At 38.6% G+C, this 18,769-nt stretch overlaps 1 protein-coding gene across 1 annotated transcript in view; it reads right to left on the reverse strand.

Annotated features, from left to right (window-relative positions):
- The window catches only part of BEGAIN (brain enriched guanylate kinase associated), a 149,056-nt gene that overhangs the window by 57,554 nt on the left and 72,733 nt on the right, over positions 1-18,769 (reverse strand). Inside the window, exons 3-5 of the mRNA XM_050974833.1 lie at positions 15,425-15,514; positions 2,457-2,618; positions 815-871 (exon numbers count right to left, since the gene is read on the reverse strand). Coding sequence (XP_050830790.1) covers positions 815-871; positions 2,457-2,618; positions 15,425-15,514 — 309 coding nt within the window. The remainder of the gene's footprint in view (positions 1-814; positions 872-2,456; positions 2,619-15,424; positions 15,515-18,769) is intronic.

Below are 18,769 nucleotides of genomic sequence, written 5' to 3' on the forward strand. Positions count from 1 at the left end.
TACTTCTCATGCCTTAAAATAACTCCACTTTCTGTTAAAAGATAGAATGGGGACCTCATCAAGTTGTTACCCAGGGCAAGGCCTCAAGGAAGAAACCCAAAGTGAACTTTGGAATCCAGATGTGGCCCCAAGTTTGGATTGTGAAATTGTTTAGATTTTAGCTTATAAAAGCTGTGCTGACCATGTCAGATAAGGGACCACTGCAAGAAATATGAAATCCCCTCTCTTTCAGTCACTTTTCAAAGCTGAACCTATGCCTTACAGTTGTAATTTTCAAATCTAGTTAGCACTGTTCTCCCACTGAGAAAAAAAGAAAGAGGCCATCTCTGAATATTTGTAGAGAGGCTGGAAACTTGACCATTGAGCCACACAAGTGACCTCCTCTCTTGAGTAAAATTGGGGAAGCCTAGCAACAGCACAGGCAGTTCTGGATAAATTAAGACAAAGACTTCCAGAAAGGTTTACAAAAGGGTAGTCATTCAGCCTCTTGGAAAAAAAATTTCCTTTACAGAAAAGGAAATTTAATAACAGAAATGTTCTCCAGTGTACAAGTGGGATCTTGTTTCACAGCGCCTATTCATCCATGGGGAGATGAATTTCTCTCCCTGTGCAGTGAATAAAGGGAGAGACACATAATTGAAACTAATTCTACTTCTTTGTTTTTCTCACATTGGTTTTCCTCTGTGACATGTTGCTGACAAGCTTTTGAATGACAGTTTTTTTTCAGACATTATCCTTCTCCAGGCTCACAAATCTAGATGTTCAACTTGCAGGATGCCTTGCTATTCTCAATAGAAACATTTTTAAAGCTCACCTCGTAAAATATTTTTGGCTTCCATTATGATATGTCTTCAGGGGAGTAATCACCTGCCTGAAACATAATTTTTAATATAAGTTTTCTTCATAATATGGTACAATGTTCCATTAGAATATTGGAAAGTCAGTTCTGCTAATGTGGTGCTCTGGTATGAGTGGTGGACTTGGCTGTGAGCCCCTGGCCTGAGCTCCAAAGGGTGCTTAGCCCATTGGTGCCCAGTGCAGTTGATAAGAGGCTTTCTACTGACCAGGAAGCCCATCTGTTTTAACAGAAGAGGGGTGGACAGCCCCTCTGATGCTTTATGGCAGCTGCCCAAATCGATGCTGCAAGAGAAAAGAGCACCAGTGTTCCCTGTCCTGGAATGTATTGAAGCCAAACTGCATCAAGAATGAAGTTACTTTCAGTGGCTCTGCTCTAAGTGAAAAAATAGGAAAAATATTTTTGACAAGAAATCTATATGGAGAACCTCCAGACTGATCTTGATAGATGTGTGTAGAGTTCAAAATCACCATGACATCTGCATATTTTAGTCTCGTTTTGAGAAGCGTCCCCACTTAGAGAAGCCTTTAAGTTGTCAGACCACACTAGACTGTTTCCTAATTTGAGATCTTACAGACTCATTCTGTTTAAAATTTGCATAAAATGGTTTGGTTGACTCAGTTTATTGGTGGTTTGTGTCATTGTTTTGGTTTGACTTTTGCCTTCCACAAGGAATGAAAAATATTTCTTTGGGTATTGCCCTGGAATGATTTATTCTGAATTTCACTTTGAGTCATCCAATGAATTAATCAAATAGTTCCGTTAAGATATCAGTTTAAGAAAGGCTCACACATGCAAATACATTCCTGTGTAAATGAATAATTCTAGTTTCAGAAGTTTTGAGAACAAATGCAAAAGTAGATATTAAGAATCATGATAAATTTTAGGCTAAGTCTACAGACCATTTTAATCAGTGCCAGGAATGTCAGGAGCACAAGCTTAACATAATTTATCACTAACATTAATTAGGTTCCTGATTTGCAACAGCACTGTACCGCAGCTACAACTGGTTTAAATAATAGCTTTTCAGCATCATTCCATTCTGCTTGAGACTAAAAAGGAAATTATTTCTGTACTACAATGCAAAATGCCTGAATGTTGTTTCAATTGAACATAGTCTCAGCTCTGAGTGATGGAGAGCCAAATTCTATTCTCTTGTATCAGCGCAATGAGGTCTAAACAAAGAAAATTTGCATAGTCATGAAAGAAAAGATTTATCTATATATATAGAGTATAAATGATATATGTATATATATGTAGAGGGTTTGTCACTTTTGTATGTGTAATGCCATATGGCACTACCCCACATGTATGTTTATACATAAATAATGTCATATTTGCACATATATAGGTGCATTTCCATTTGCATATTTGCTTTTAGTACAGAGACATCTTACATATTACATGTAAATAACTATGTGGCATGCAATATATATTCAGGTAAATGGAATCTATATATTAAGTACAAAACACAATGTGTAATCAATAAATAATAAACCATGCATGTTTGCAACTGTGTTTGCTTCTACTTACATACATCTTTAGTACAGTCACTCTTAAAATTCCAGAAACTGTTTATTTCAAAAAGTTCATTACTAACCTTCTCAGTTTTTCAGTTACTTTTTCAAGTTCCTCCTGAGCACGTCTCAATTCTATTTCAAGATACTGACGTGTAGAGTCAAACTCTGTTTCAAGCATTTCCAGCTTATGGGTAGTGTACGATAGGCGCTTTCGTAATTCCCCCTTCTGTTCTTGCAAAGTACTAGAAAAACAAAGACCACAGCTGTAGCATTTAGCTGCTCTCAAAAAGCTTTTCATGATCCACTCTTTGACCAGTTCCCTAGAGCATAGCCTGGCCTCAAGCCAGAAAAGTGTGCTTCATTTGTTTACTGCACTTTGAAAATCTTCTGATTCAGACAGCTGACTATCTTCCATCTGTCCTTTCTGGTGCATTTATTGCTACTATCTCATTAGCCAGAATGGAATACGTTGTGAAAGAATCTTCATTAAAATACAAAACGCAGTTTAGAGTTTGGTTTCACTCAGGACCTTCCATTTAGAATTATCTTACCATACTATGACTGAAGCAGCAAGTCTCTATAGAGCAGCAACAATAAATTATGCAAAAGTGTTTCCTTGCCTAAAATCCAAATTGAAATTCTGTGGAGGAAGAAATTTTTGTCTTATTTGATTCCTTTTTTGAGACCTTATTGTTCAGCATTTCATCTTGAGAAGAGTAATTATTAATATTACAATTTTAAGGTTTTCTTTCCCTTTTCCCCCCACTTATTTGGGAGCAAAGGCTTTCCAGACTCAGGTGTAATCCCTAATTTTTCACAGTTCTTTCAGTACTTATGCCCTGATTGTAAACTCTCTTCAGCTACAGTCTTACACAAAACAAAGCAGGAGACTCAGGAGAGCCACACGACGTATGCCTTCCTATCTGCACAATGGAATTTTTTGTATCTTTGTCTATTTAGTTTGTAAGCTCTTCAGTCTTCCAGCATGTTTGCCAGTTGAACAGCAGGATGGGATTCCTGCCAGAGCTGGGATCTCTGGAGATGACTGGAACTTGGTTCATACACTGCAGCCTCATTGTGGAGCTGATCCCTTGGCTCCAAGAGAGCTGATCTCTTGGTCCCAAAGTGGGACCTTTGAGGCACAGTGGAACTGGGGTCTGCCAGCACCTAGACAAAAAGTGCTACCATGGGATGCCTTGTGAATTGCCTTGCTTTGCTTTTTTTTTTTTTTTTTAATCATATGGTAAAAATAGTTCTTCATAAATGAATGGCAAATCTCGATTCCCTTTGATGTCAAGTGAGTGCTGCCATCAGCTGCAGTAGAATAATGTTTTGGGTCTTTAATTAGACGAGAGAGTTGGGAACAACATGTCAGTCTTCAAGGAACACTTATCTGAGCTGTCTACAGCGTGACTGGCTGCTCCTCTACAAGCTGTGATAGGAGCTCAGCAAGTTAATGCAAAAGCCTTACAATTGCTGCTTGCTTGATCCATGCAGCTTGGAGCTAGGAAACAGCCCAATGTTTTGCCAACACGGCGCTCTATTTCAGCGGCACATATTGCGTGGTCGCAGTTATACTTAGATTACCACTTGTGGTTATATTCTCTTAAAATAATATACTCTAATTCAGACATTTAATGCAGCTCCACTTAATATAACCATTTAATTTTTGTATTTCACTTGGTGAATTAAACTCTGAAGTTATCTAGGGAGCTGAGAACCCATGCTGCTCATTCCTACATGTCCTCATTGACAATGTTACCCCATCATACCACCTTTCACTCTCTCTGCTTCTGGCCTGTTTCTGCTACTCCTCTGCTCATCTTGGGAAACAAGAGTGGTCAGTTTTCCTTCTTGTAGCCTGAAAACTCAGTTTTTCTCCTGTAAAGTGGCAGTTACAGTGTCAAAACTGTTTAGAGTTAAGAGATATGATCTCAAGTCTTCTGTTGGTTTAAAAATCTAACTGCTAGGATTTGTATGAAAAATAACTGCAGGTCCTCCAGCTATGATTTTGGATAAAGATGCCCAGGCATATGCTTCTGCATAGACCAGTGTGCCTAGACCTGTCTATGTAGGGGAATTTTGGGCTAAAAATCTGAGTTCTGTGTAAAGCTTGATCCTGAAGTGGAAGGCAGTGCTGGTCTGGAATGCCAAAATGTGCTTTTAGATTCAGATCTGGACAGTTTGGTAGGTTTTGGCAGTCTGAAGCTTATGCTAGAAGGATAAGCTTCCAGCTCACTTTCTCCCTTCAAGTTCACTTTGAAGTATTCTAATTCTTGAATTCTTAGCTTTCAGAATGAGATTATTCAATCCATTAAAATCAAGACTATTCTAGAGAGGTTTACTGAAACAGTCTATACATATGGACTCTTCCACATGATGTTTTGGGTGGCAAACCACAGGTGTAACTTTGTTCAAAAAAAGAAAAAACTCCACTGATTAAAGCACAACTCAGGCAGCTTCAAAGATGAAAATTATTTTCAACTGGCAAAACATAATTTTGAAAAGATCTACTCATTTCCACCCATGCTGGAAAGATGGGGTGACATTTTAAAACTCTCCCAAACCTAGGAAAATCCCTCCTCAGTGTGTATTTTGACTCATCTGATGCATGTTCAAACAGCTGGTTTTTTTTAAGAGGATATATAACTATTTTTAGATAGGAAATAGTTCCTGATTTATGATGGGATTATTTAAGATACAATAGTAGAGGCATAAAAGCCAACCCTTGTTAGAATACAAGTTATTAGATGGAAAGGCAAGAATTTTAGAAGGAAAGAAATTATGTTCTGACACGAATATGCTAAGAGGCAAAAAAACTTAAGGTCACTTTTATGGAAGAAGAAAAAAGAAAGAGAGAGAGAAAAGACCCAGCCTGGGAAAGAGTTATATCATCTGCTTTAATATCCATCTTGAGTCAAGCAAGGTCTGGAAAGATAGCTAACTTTAAGCAATGGCACAATGAAACTTACGCTCGTGAATGGCACAAGAGGGAAATTTCCCCAAATCTTAGAGTGTAACCATTGAATGGGTACTAATAGCTGTAGCACTGAGAGCAGATTTCTCAGGATTCCCAAGATAGCTTTGATTTCTGCATGATTTGATACATTACCAGTCTGAGGTAAACCCTGTTGTTTTCTCTTGATTTTGGTTCTATATGAACAAGTGTCTAAGAAGAAAAGGCAAAGCAATGAGTGAAACAGCAGAAAGAATTAGAGGATGTAATGTATCAAATCCTGCATCTCTAATAACAGGATGAGAGTTTCAATTTTTGTTTTGTGCTAATCTAAGGTACTTAATGAGATTTTTTGTTTGTTTGTTTTGTTTTTTGGTTTTTTTTTCTCCATATCTCATGAAACAGATGTTCTTTCTTTGGAAACCTTCCCCTTACCATTATCTTCCAGCGTTATCACATAATGACATGCTTGGATTCTCATTTCTTATGCTGTGTTGTGTTTTTTGTTCTAGAAATCTGAGGTTTTCATGAGGACAGCTTAGTTTTGTTCTGTACCATTGTAAATTTGATAGTGATAATTTAATCGAGTTGAAAAGAGGGAAAAGATAAAAAGACAAAACATGGAGTCATAAAGTCAACCATTTAGCATTTTCCCTTTTCTTCAATCCAACCCACCAACTCCATAAATTAGCTGAATTTTGTTTATGCTCTTCACATATCACTTAATTAGAAAAGTTCATTGCACAATGTTTTAATGCTGCTAAATCTCTATGTTTTGATTAATTATTTATGTCCATGGGGATAGTTGATCCCCATGGTTCTTTAGTTTTATATATATGTAAAACAAAGAAAATAATTAAATAGAAAAAAGTACATCCATGAGAAAGGACAGGACTTATTTGCAAATAATAAAATATTCTGGTAGTGCTATGTTTTAGCAATCTGATAATGCTGTCTCTTAGAAAACACAAATCCTCTATTCCATGGCTTCCTAAAACTCTGACAGCTTCAAGGAGTATGGAATTACAGGGCAGGCTCAAAGGTCTTGTAGATTATTCCACCTTTAGCAAAAGGGTTTGCCTATTTCTTTTAATGATCTCCAATATTCTGTTCCTGTGACAATCAGTGGTCTGCAAGTCATTACCCACCTTGCTTCATTAAAATATTTCTTTAATAACAAGGACAGTAAATACAATATTAAATATTCAGACTGGTGAAAGGAAACCCCTCAAGGGAAGCTACTTTCAAGGCTAATAAAAACAGGTCTTTCAACTTTCCAAAGTATTATTTTCACTGATTAGCTCTGTTTATATTCATAAAAAGTATAAAATAGATGAAACATATATTTGCGCAGAAATTTGTGCTCACAAACATTATCTCAGCCTGCAGCTGTTGGTCAGGGTTAAGCTGTAGTGCTGGCTGGAGAAGCTCCAGGTGAACACATTCCCACTGGATTTCAGACAAAGCTGAGATGCCACTTGATAAGGGCCTATTCTCAGGAAGGTGTGCTGGCAAACAAGCAGGTTTTCATTGTACCTGTCTGATCTTCTGCCAGCTCCTCTGCCTGGCAGATGGGCTGATGGCAAAGGAGTGCTGGCATGCAAAGCTGGGGGTGCTCAGTCACCTGGGAGGCCAGATGATTTCTAGAGCTTTCTACCTTCAGGTGGCCCACAAAGAGGGTGCTCTCTAAACCTTTACTCCACAAGGGTTGATGTCTATGGGTCTGCCCCATCAATGGAGCATTCCAGCAACCCCACATCTCCACCTCACTGGTCAAACTGCTTCAGCAGCCCTTTCCATGTCTGCCTGCCACTCCAGGGCTCTGGCTTTAGATGGTTCTGCAATGTTGTTTAAAACCAGAGCAAACCCTTTTATTCTGAACTATGGAAATTATCTATGAATGGACTGATTACATTCCTTCACACTGCTCCTGAAGTGAGTGAAAAAAACAATTGATTAATGGTTTTAGGAGGGAAATTAGGAGTGAAAAGAATGTGAAACAAAGGCAAGATAGATACCCATGCCATATATACTGAAAAACACCCAAATCAAAGGTTCTGATTTCTGGCTAGTGATTTTAATGCAGCTGAGAAATCCTAAGTAGAAGTAATTGCATTTTGTGGGTAAAAAGTCTGTCTGGGAAGAAAGAATGTGTAAGGAGGAACTAACTTGAACTGGGTTTTGGATCTCTGAATTTTGGTCATGGCTTTGACAAAGGCTACACTACTCAGGAGAGTGAAGGCAAGACTGAGCTTGCCTACTGCTGGTCAGTTCTGGCTCCTGTTCTTAGTCAAGAGCAGGCACCACCAGGATGAAATTAATCTGACCTATTTTAGAATCCTGCTTTTAGATGAGCTGACGCAAATCTGGAAGTCTCCATTTCTGTTCCTTACAAAGGGAATCAAGTCAAGTATCTCAGACGCAGACAATCACATCTCATCAGATAACTCCCCCTCTTCCTGACTCAGTTCTGTGTGTATGACATGAGGTAATAGTATTTCCTTTCTCGTTTGCTTAGATGGCGTGGGGGCCCACAAAAATGAACCACTAAATGCTTCTAAATTGTTTATCAGATCTGCTTCATGTCTGTGATGTGTCACATTCTAAAAAAAACACTTCATAGGATCAGGAGTTTGGGAGCACTGGGGAATATTTTAAAAATGTATTCTGAACAGAATTTCAAAAATAATGTTTTCTTCTTTTTCCCTGTAGGGTTTTAGGAACAGAGATCTCTGGGGATGCTTACAGCTGGCAGAGATGCCAGCAGGTCTTCAGTGCTACTGGGTTACTACTCCATGCAGCTGGACAGCATTGACAGCATGATTTTGAAACTTCCCAGGAATTTTGGCTCCAGCAGCTCTTGATGACCCATGTCTGATAGTCTGGATCACCCAAGATTTTTCATTCCAGCACATCTTTGCTGGACATGACTCTGGAATGGTTCTGCATGTTGCCCAAAGTAGACATGCAGCAAGAAAGGCACCCAAACCCCAGCTTAGGAGGAATAGCTTTGAGATGACAATTGTGACATTGAATCTGACCCCTCAGCAGCATTTTTTCAAGTTGTAGTTGTTGGGAAATGAAGTCAAAGCATTTTACAAGTGTTTTCTAGATTAATGAAAGATTTTTAATGAAGCAGTAATTGGATTTCTATGTTAATCAAGTTTTGATTATGTGTTACATGCTCAGGGTCACTGTTTCAAAAGGTTAATGCCAAAACTATTTTCTGCAGTTTTTGTGTCTAACCTTGCTCTTGCCTAATCTGATTAGGAGGGGGATGGGATCAATTACAAAGTCAAGATCCAGAGTCTGAGAATCCAACTACAGACTTGAAATTACAAATTTTATTGGGGAAAAAGATTACATGCTGCAGCTCAGACTCAGAGTCAAGCTGCACTCTTTATTCAGAAGCTTTATTTCTACTTAAAGAAATTTGCTTTATGCAAATGTGTATTAGGCATTTTCCTGTAAATTCAGGCTCACACAGACTTTGTTCAGCTTACCTATTTCTTAAAAAAAAATTTTACTGAGGTTTGACAGGATTTTTTCATTATAGCACATCCACCAAATTTCTCCATTACTTTTGAAGAAATTACTTATACTTGAAACTTTGGAGTATGAACAGTTTGCCTGTCAAATTCCATGCAGATCTCTCTTTCCTGTAGATATATATACAAACACTTAGAAAGAAAGCTTTGAAGGAGTTTTTTTGCAAGTATTAAATAATTTGCATTTTCTTTGCAGTACTTGCTTTCAAAATAAACAACCTGAAGCTGGGTTTCAATTATGAGAAGGAAGGCCTGTACATATGTTTCAGAACAAATGTGTGGGTGATCCAAATCTGGAGCTCAGATAGTTTCCAAATGACGGACGGACACACAAAACAAGTGACAGAGTCCTTTTCTTGGGTTCCAGGCATGCTGGCAGAATTTAAACCAGAGAAGAGGGACCCTTTATCCGAAAAATTAAAGAGAGTAATTTGGAATGGAGGTGGGGAAAAGAAGAGATGTTTAGCAGTTGAAGTGCCAAGTGCTGTGGGGTTGATTCCTTGCATGAAAAGCTATTTGAGGCACCTGTAGAGTTCATACAGCTACTTTAAAACCAATACATCACTGGATATTGGAAGGTAACTTGACTTTGGACATGAGTACCTCACTCTTTCATAATTCACACAATTAAAAATTCAGACCTGACAAGATATATCACTTGGTTAAATGTGTCTAAACTGTACTGGCCTTATTCATAAGAGGTAGAAAAGAGTGATCTGTCTTTAAAATGAAACTACATTATGCTCTGGTTGTAATGACCTGACAGTCCTCCATTGCAGAAGGGTGACCTCGTAACAAATATCAGAAGCCCACAGACACATCAATCCAACAAGAGCATTCAGTATGAACTGTAATATCAGGTGATTAGGATACAAAAATTCAGTTATGTGTTGACATGCAAAAAACCCTTAGAGGACCATCTGTCAGCACTGAGTTGTCTTAAGTGAATGCCATTATTGTCAGTGAAACGTGACAAAATTTTTAAAATGTACTCATAATAAAGACAAACAAGTTTTCCTTTATTTAAAGGTGCTATCCATAACCTAAGGCTCTGAATGGGTTGAACTGAAATACCAGAAATAAAATTTCAGCTTTCAGAAATAGACACTAAAGGTGTTTTGTTTATTTTAAATAAAGTTTCTTTAGCAGACATTTTTGATTCCCCCAGTGTTCTGAAAAATACCAAGGGCAAATGAAAATGAGCTATGAGAATCCAGACCTGTGACCAGGGAGTGTTTTAATGTGCAAGGCACTAAGCAAGGTACAGAGCAGCCCTGGAGAAGGAAGAATGTGGATTTCCAAACCAGGATGTGCACTGTCACTGCTTGGTGCAAGGGCTGAGCCAGCTCTCTGAGGACTGATTTAATAGTTCTGCAAACTTGATTTGGAACTGGAATCTTCCAAACAAGCTTCTGTCTCCTATTAATGAGATGACCATTTTTGCTTATGAGACACTTCTGAGGTTGAATACCTGAGTATGTGAGAAATGAATGCAGTGCACAGCAAAACAGCAGGAGTCCTGTGCCCAAATTCAAAGGCGACTAAAGCAGAGGGAAAGAGTGGAAGCAGCAGAAGTTGTTACGATGATCTTTGCCTCCTAGTGCCTCTGTTAGGCTCTCCTTGAAGTGGAAACTAATTGTTTTCAGCTCTGGCAGGTAAAGTCTTGGTAGAAGTGGCTTAAATGCAAACCTTAAAAATGCAAACCTGCTCAGGAGGTGATCCTACAAAAATTTGAATGAGGACTGTGTCTGTTCAATTTGTTTATCTATGTTGTAGAAAATGAAGAGATGGGGAGCTGGAAAATATGGGTCCAAGAGAAGAAAACCAGCATGGGATTCCAAAAGGAATACATGCTTTCTGCTCATTCTCTAGAGGTAGGAAGGACATGTTTATTTTCTTACCATAATGAAGGACTCTGTTCATGTTCGTGCCCTGCTTCCTATTCTCTGCATTGCTCAAATGTTGCCTAGTGCTTGGAGCACATCTGAAATGATTCAGCTGGGTAAACTGGGAGAGAAGGATGGAAACTTCTGGGGTGGCAAACTTCAGACAGCATTTGAGCAAGAGAGCAGAGTCCGAATGACCCTCACCCTTCCTAGGGATTAAGGGATCTTCACTGCTTTCTGTCCAGCCTCTGCTGTTCCCATGAGTCTGGAAGAAGGTTCATCCCTGTAAGAGCTGCTATTTCCTGGCTTCCCAGAGGCTGATAAGTTTGCATGAAATGTTTGGGTAGCAGAAATTGTGAGTTGCAGCGTAAAGTTGGAGGGTTCAAAAGGGTAAGAAAACCAGCAGCAAAGGCTGCCTGCAACAAATATGATGTAACACAGGCCACTGAGAGGGGGGGGTTGCCTCAGACAGAAAGTTATTTGAAGTTGTTGAGCAGTTGTTGTCTGCTTTTTAATGTCTGTTAGAATCCTACCCATCTGCATTGCATCTCACTAGGGAATCCAGACTACCGAGAGGTGATAAGAAAGGGGGAAAAAAATAGTAAGGTATTGAAAAATTGGGGAAGCAAAATTAGAGGTAGACTTCAATTTGTGATTAGAAAGCTAAGGAGAGCTCTCCAGGTGATTAAGCAGGCTGCCTTCAGTTGCAGCAGCTCTCCTTACAGCTTCGAGTGGCCAGCTTCTAGATTGCTTTGGTTTGTAGTCACGGATAAGCGCTCCCTCTGGAAATTACTGAGAGCAGCCTGCCACATCAGCTCACAAGCTTATAAAGTTATATTTTAATTGTGTTATTAAACCTTTCTCCCTTTTGTTTTTGTCTGTTTATTTCCCCGATTCATCTGGATCAAGCTGTGCTGGAACAGAAGTGTGGCTGCTCCTGAATTGTGCAGTTTATGTGCAATAGGAGTGTAATGAGAATGGGTGAAGCCCACTGGCCAGAAGCAATCTGAAATTGATCTTATTCTTTCTATTAAAGGACTGAGGTTGGAAGTGTGGTAGGGGAGTACTGGAGAAATGTGCTTTAGCAGTAGGGATAGAATTTTGTTCCTATTTTATTTGGTATAAAACACCCGGACATAGTTAAACGGGCAGAGGTTGTAATCTCTGTTGTCATCTTAACTATTTCCTTCCTTTCCCAATCCTTTTCTCATTCCTCTGATTTGAAATTCATCTTTGTCTTGCTCAAGGGACTCATTTAGGTGTGTTGGCTTAGCACTTTCATCAGAAAGGTTATGCTAAGCAGCTGAAAAAATCAAATATACTCTTCTGGCTCGTGAAGCAGTCAGGCAGAATTACTACTGGGACTGGAGATGCTACGGGTTTTTTCCTTTATGAGCAGGGTATATTACATTATTTGAGCAAATTACTGAATTCTCCTTTTAACTATATCTGTTACTGTTGTCTTCTGATCCTCTTTTGTGACAGAAGTCATGCAAGACAAAGCTCCTGTTGAGTCTCTAACTTGAATGCATAGGTGCTTGCCTTTAAACAAAGCCCATGCTTGCCAGATGTTACTCCTAAGAGCCCAGGAGGAAATGCTGCTCCTGCCTGGATCGAGAGGCAGCACTGCCCCTCCAGACACCTCCAGAGGTCAGGGGTGCAGTCAGCTCTGCTGCAGCCTCTGCTCCCTAGCACTTGGTTCCCCTCACACAGCCACTGCATGACATTGCTCAAGGGACCTGCCAGAAAGGTGAGCTCTGGGCACTCCTCTGGAGGGCTTCCTGGCAGTACAAGAGATCCTTGGTTTGTTAACACAAGCAAGCAATTACATTAAATAAATTAACAGTTTGATTTAATAAATTGATTATATAATACTCCTAAGCCAGGACACACCCAAATTCTCAGCTGTGCACATGTAATTCAGATTCTGAGGGAAACTATTACTACACATAGACTCATGTACAAAGTGTTGAACAGGAACAATGAGAGCTACTGGCTCGTACCTGAATGAACTTATTTTGCCTGAATATTTCAAGATATTTTTAGTTTTCCTACAATAACAAATGATCCTCAGCCCTTTGATCAACTTGATATTACAGCAAAAGAAAAGAAGGAAAAAAAGAGAAAAGAGTTGCCATCTGTCATCTGTGGCTAATTATTTCAAGCCCTACCTTGTTTTATACACTGCAGCACACTATTTTGGGACTTGTTAACTGGGAAATCTTCTACTCTGCAAGAGTATAAATGAGTTCACCTCTAGCAAGTTCCCCATGGCTCAGCATGTTGTGCCATCATTTCACACAGCTCCTCCCAGCTGAATGTCATAATTTATTAGTTCAGTATTTTATCCTGCTCCCCTGGCTGCGCTGGCTTTTCAGTGTAAGACTCTGGTTTGTCACCCTTTTTTTGTGGCTGTATGGGAAAGGAGAGGGAACAGGACTGCATTCCTCCAAACTCCTGTTACCAGCCCTGCAGCTTGACACTGACTCTTGGGTAGATTTTGGAGCGAGCAAGTGAAAGATCTTCAGATTTGGAGGGACCAAGTCAGGCAGCAGGTGTTCCTGGAAAAGCTGCTCACACTGTTCATGTGAAAAGCAGTGCACAATGTGCTCCTTCAGAGGGGACCCAGGAGCCCTTTGATTCCACCTCCCCTGCAGATGTGGCACCCCAAGGAACTGTACAGAGTGAGGAGGCAGATTCACTACTCCAGACTTTCCCAAAAATTCCTCATGTGCCTTGAGATGTGGATTACATAAACACAGACCATCTTTTTTTAAATTTTTTCTTTTTTTTTATTTTAAATGTTATAACTGAACTACTTCAACATTCTGGGTTAATCAAAACTTAGGTTTTTACTAGAAACCTCTTGCTGATACTGTTCCTGCTTTCTCATCAGCTTTTAAAGGTTAAGGTGCATCAGGCTGGGTAAAATAGAACCTATCCTCATTTTGTAAATGCTGACACTTGTCATACTCACTATTTTTCATTTTACCAAACAAACATTTGGGTTTTTTATGAGTCCCTTCAGCAAGGTAACTAGAAAGCACGTTTCCAGATATTGTTTTACAGTCTAGATATGGTGAAGCAGAAAGATCTGAGTTACTCAACAGAAAGAAACAAGCCAGCTTTCAGGAAATACAAAAATTTCTCTAACAATTTAGATCCTTGTGAGCTTTTCAAACGTGTGTAGGAAAATGAAAATTATCTTTCAATGGATGCTTATTTTTATTTTTTTATTAAATGGATGAATAGGCTGAGATAAAATCTTGGATTTGTGCATTTTGAGTTGTAGTAGACTTGGAGCTAACCTGTGGCATTATCCTCTACAGGAGTAAGCTTTTATTTCATAAGTAACAACTACAAGTAGATCATGGTGATAGGAAAAGAAATATATTTTTAGTGAGCCCTACAGAAAGACTACTAAGTATCATCCCAAGACTCAGAAATTCCATGTGGACATCCATTTTAAAACAGAATGTAAGATCAAACTCAGAGATTACACCATGGATGTGTGAATTTCTTCTGATTTTAAAGAAGTTCCAAATACGCAACCAAGTTGGAATTAGGGTCGAACATTTTGTAAAAGAGTTTTATAGGCCTGGATTATGTTTCACTTCACTGGTCATCTCTTGATTTTAGCAAGAACAAGCAGCAGAACAAAGCTATTTTTGCATCAAGATCTTCTAAGCCCAGGAAAGAGTAGCCTGTACCTGCAGAATCCCAGGGGAATGAGAAGCAGGAATTCAAAACACTTTTCCAAGATTGCTGGGGTTTTTTGCTCCACAGAGTGTAGATGGCGTGAAAAAAATCCAAAAAAATCTCACTTATGTCTTTCTTATACTATCAGCACTATTAAGATGAAATTTCTCACACATTACTATCTTGTATTTAGAGAAAATCATTAGACTGCAGGAACCAATCTGAAGCTTAGACTGACTTTATTTTTTTAACCTAATCACCTTTTTACTTTGAAATATTTTACAGTATTTCATATGTCATTAAAAGGTATGGGATTAGTGAATGACATTTCTTCTACATACCTGTCACTTGAAATAAAGTCAAGGAAAAAGAATAGACAGTGAATTCAGGAGAAAAGTAGAAAAGAATTTAAGCAAAATATGGAAAACTGAGTCATTACTTAAAATTATACTACATGCTGCATAGAAATGTAAACCAGAATCAGTTATAACTCTCCCATCCTTTCAGTGTTCTGTACCTATAGCATTGAAAAATCCCCAGTTCAGGAGACTCAAGGTAACTGTAAAACTGATAAAGGAAATAGAATATAGATACACACATACCAGCAATTAAGAGAGGTGGGTGAACTGCCCAGGTAACTGTGGTACCAACAGTGAAATGTAATGCACCTGCATTATCAAACTACTCCATCAGAAAAAGTAGTAGTTGGCAGCTGTGGATTTTGCAGCTTAAACAACTTTCAGGTTTTATGCATGTTAGTAACAATTATCACAGGCTTGGCTGAGGCAAGCATCTAGAGTACCATAACAAACAGGTCTGCTGTTATATCCCTGGGCCAGAAAACACAGTGGAGCTGAACAATGAGAGACCACAGACTAACATGAGGAAATGAAACATTCTTACAGACATCAGAAAGTTAGAAAGAAAGCATAACTCACAGAACATCACTTATTAGTTACCTGTCCCAGAGAGTAGGTGAAGATTTTGCGAGCCTGCCCTGGAGAATTCTAGGTTGCCATAGGCAGGTTGGCACCCAGGAATTTCGTACCCTGTAGCATGAATAGAGGATAAACCATGGCTAGGTATGGCTCATAAGACATAGGAGTGATAACCTAGCTAGATTTGCTTTGTATCAGAAGGCTATGGCATAATTTGGTACTAATTATTGTTCAGGATATCTTACTTTAAAGCAGTGAATAAACAGAGTGATGCTACAGCACACACATTTAGTAACTTCCTTGGCTGAATTTTGTAGGGCAGAATATGCATTTACAATTGACCTTTTGATGGCTCTAAATGGGTGCTACTCCATCTATTTTACTGCAGAAGCATTTGGTCTTGAGATTTGTGAATCAAGGCCTTATATTTTTGCATTCTGAAAACATCAGCTTAAACAAATTTATGCTTCATTGAAAGAGGGTCATCAAAATTTCTTCTGAGCACCATAGTGAGAACATGTTTAACAGTGTTCATTGAATCTGGGCTGAGGTTCAAGTCCTGTATACCAGGTTCTGTGCTCATCTACCAGCAGCAGAACAATAGCTGCAAAATGTTTGCTGGGAAAGAAAAGCACAAAGAGAAGCAATCTGAACTAGCAATAGAAGCTATGAATAACACACAGCAAAAGCAGATCCTGAGCCCAGGAGAAGGACTAGGCAGGCAAATTAGCAATGAGAACTGTTGCCCAACATTAGCATCAAGAAATGCTGGTAAGATTCACAACAGCCTGTGCAGTCCTTAGTCAAGCAAATCTTCACTGAGGTCAAAGGTGGTTTTTCCTGAGTAAATTCTGAGTAAAGGCTACAATATTTGGCCACGCAGAACACGTCATGCAGTATTGCTTTATTCATTTGCAATATTAGAAATACAACATAACATTCCTTAAAGGACAAACTCAGTAAAAATCAGTTTTTCCTGACTCAAGCATATCTATATTTATGAGCCAAAATCTTTGCATAAACTTTCCCTGTGGTCAGTGATCACTACAAATGCAGAAAATCCTACCCTCCAGTATTCTCCTTCAATTACCAGTGGTTTCTGCAAAGTAGGGACCTTCTGGGTACCACATGTAAAGATGAGCACATCTTTACATACATGACATATTTCAGGAGCGCTGCAGAGAGCAGCAGAGAACCTTAGTGTTCTGGGAAAGGATAACCCTGCTGAGGCTCTTGCCACTGCTCTAAGTCTGCCCTAGGTTTGGCTTCATGTCAAGGACTACTGGCAGCAAGCTGATGGTCTTTGAGACATCCCAAGGAAAAGCTGTAAGTGAATGCCAGCATGTTACTTTAGTTACACCACTGAGTTGTACCTAAGGAAAAGATATTTAAGTGTCTTTTAACTTCTTCCATATTGGACTTGGATTTAGTATGTGAAGACACACAAGGAAGACAAAAAAAAGTGAGGGCCCAAGTATTAAGTGTTGTCATCACATGAATTTACAGCAATATCAACTTTGAAATCAAACAGGGGTGAGAATAAATCTTTGCAATATAACACCTCGGTACTGTTGGTTCTGCAGTGAACTGCCAGTACTACTTTGGGTTATACATTTTTAACAGCTTTCTTAATGTTTTCAAACTGTAAATGTCATAATCAATAAGTGTGTACATATTTAATACACACAGTTCTGTAGCACTTTACTGTGCATTTTCATTCTCAGCTATGGATATTAGGAAAGCAGTCAGTTGTAGAAACACAGGTATGGAAACAGTCTCTACCTAGCTCTCCATTTTGGCATACTTTTAGGTACAAAATTGTAAACTACTACTAAAAATCACCTGAGCAATCTTAACATTGAAAAAAAGGCCCAATCAAACAAAACAGGAAATTTAGCCACAGGTTTTTCCAGACCCAGCAGAGGTTTTTCAAGTCAGTACATTTTGCATATTTCTCTGCACTCCACTAAGAAACCCTCTATAGCAGTGTTCTAATGAAAAAAAACCCTTGAAAATCCTGAGATGGCCTAAATTAAAACATTAGGATTTTCAAACCTGAAAAATTAATTCAATTTGGGCTCCTGGTGCAAAGAAGCCATTTGAGCACTGACAAATCTCTGCTGCCTTCATATCCATTACAAGTTGTCCTCCATGTAGTCTTAATCCAATACATCTCCTACCTTTTGCTGATATATAGCAAATGGCTTAGCTATAGGTAACCTTGGCAAAATTTTGTAAGGATGTGAGGTTGTGAGATGTTTTGACAGAGATGGGAGTGGTGTAAATTCCACTTTAGCTGTTTGTTCATTGTGTTTCCTGCCATCATTTTTGTAGTAAGTCACATGTAATTGCTCCATAAATGAGCTAAGACAGAGAAAAGCTCTCTTCTCTAAATGTGGTGGATCTTTCAAAAGCTCCCCAAAGGGATTTAATAACATCCTGTCTCACATAATCAGTGTCAGTTGTAGTCAGTCTAATCCTATTCTCTTATGCAAGGTCAAAAAATAATTAGTAATGGTAAGATTTATTTGCCTGATATTAAACCACAAAAATTAATTTGTCAGCCTCTCCAGTTTATATAGGATATTGTTTTAGCATTGGCAAATAAGAAATCAGCAAAACAGACAAACATTTTTTGTCTAAAACAGCTGCAAATTTTAGAGGAAACAAAATGGGAAAAGCTCCCAGATCTGTTACTGTTTTGTTTCCTTTCTGAAACAACAGTTGTGAGAAATATTGAGGTATTGCAAATAAGAAACCAGCCTATTTAAAAAAATAAAATATATAGTCACTCCAGACAATTAGTAGTTTACTTCAGGAAAAATATCAGTCTAGAACAACCTGATGAGAGAATTTTTAAGATAATCAATTTTTAAGACTAATTTTAATTATGCCAAGGCATGATAAAGTAACTCATTTTTCTCTTCCTTCTCCAGAGCTTCACTTATACTTCACTGATGTGATTGAGACTGACTCCAGTGTCAAGTGAGGTTGGAATTTGGACTCACTGTTGTAATAGTCTGTGTTTCCTTGTCTTGTCCTAAAACATGCAGTATGTTACTTTGAATATTGTCTGTGGCTTATCTGGCAATAATCACAGAGTTGACTTACAGAAATAGAGAAAATTAAAAAAAAAAAAAAAAAAAAAAGACACTGATTTCTCAGTGAAGCATGATCAACACTGTCTAGAGAAGAACAGTTCATCAGTTTAGGTGCCAGAAGGTCAGTGATCCACTGTGCCTAGAACAGACACATGCAGACTGCTGCGCCTATTTAAAAAATAATTTTCTTAAAAATTAGGAAAATAAATGCAATGCCTCTCATGCTCCCCTCTCCATATTCTATAGATGGTGAATTAATTTTTTT

This window comes from Serinus canaria, chromosome 5, assembly GCF_022539315.1.
Source record: "Serinus canaria isolate serCan28SL12 chromosome 5, serCan2020, whole genome shotgun sequence".
Classification (NCBI taxonomy): Eukaryota; Metazoa; Chordata; class Aves; order Passeriformes; family Fringillidae; genus Serinus; species Serinus canaria.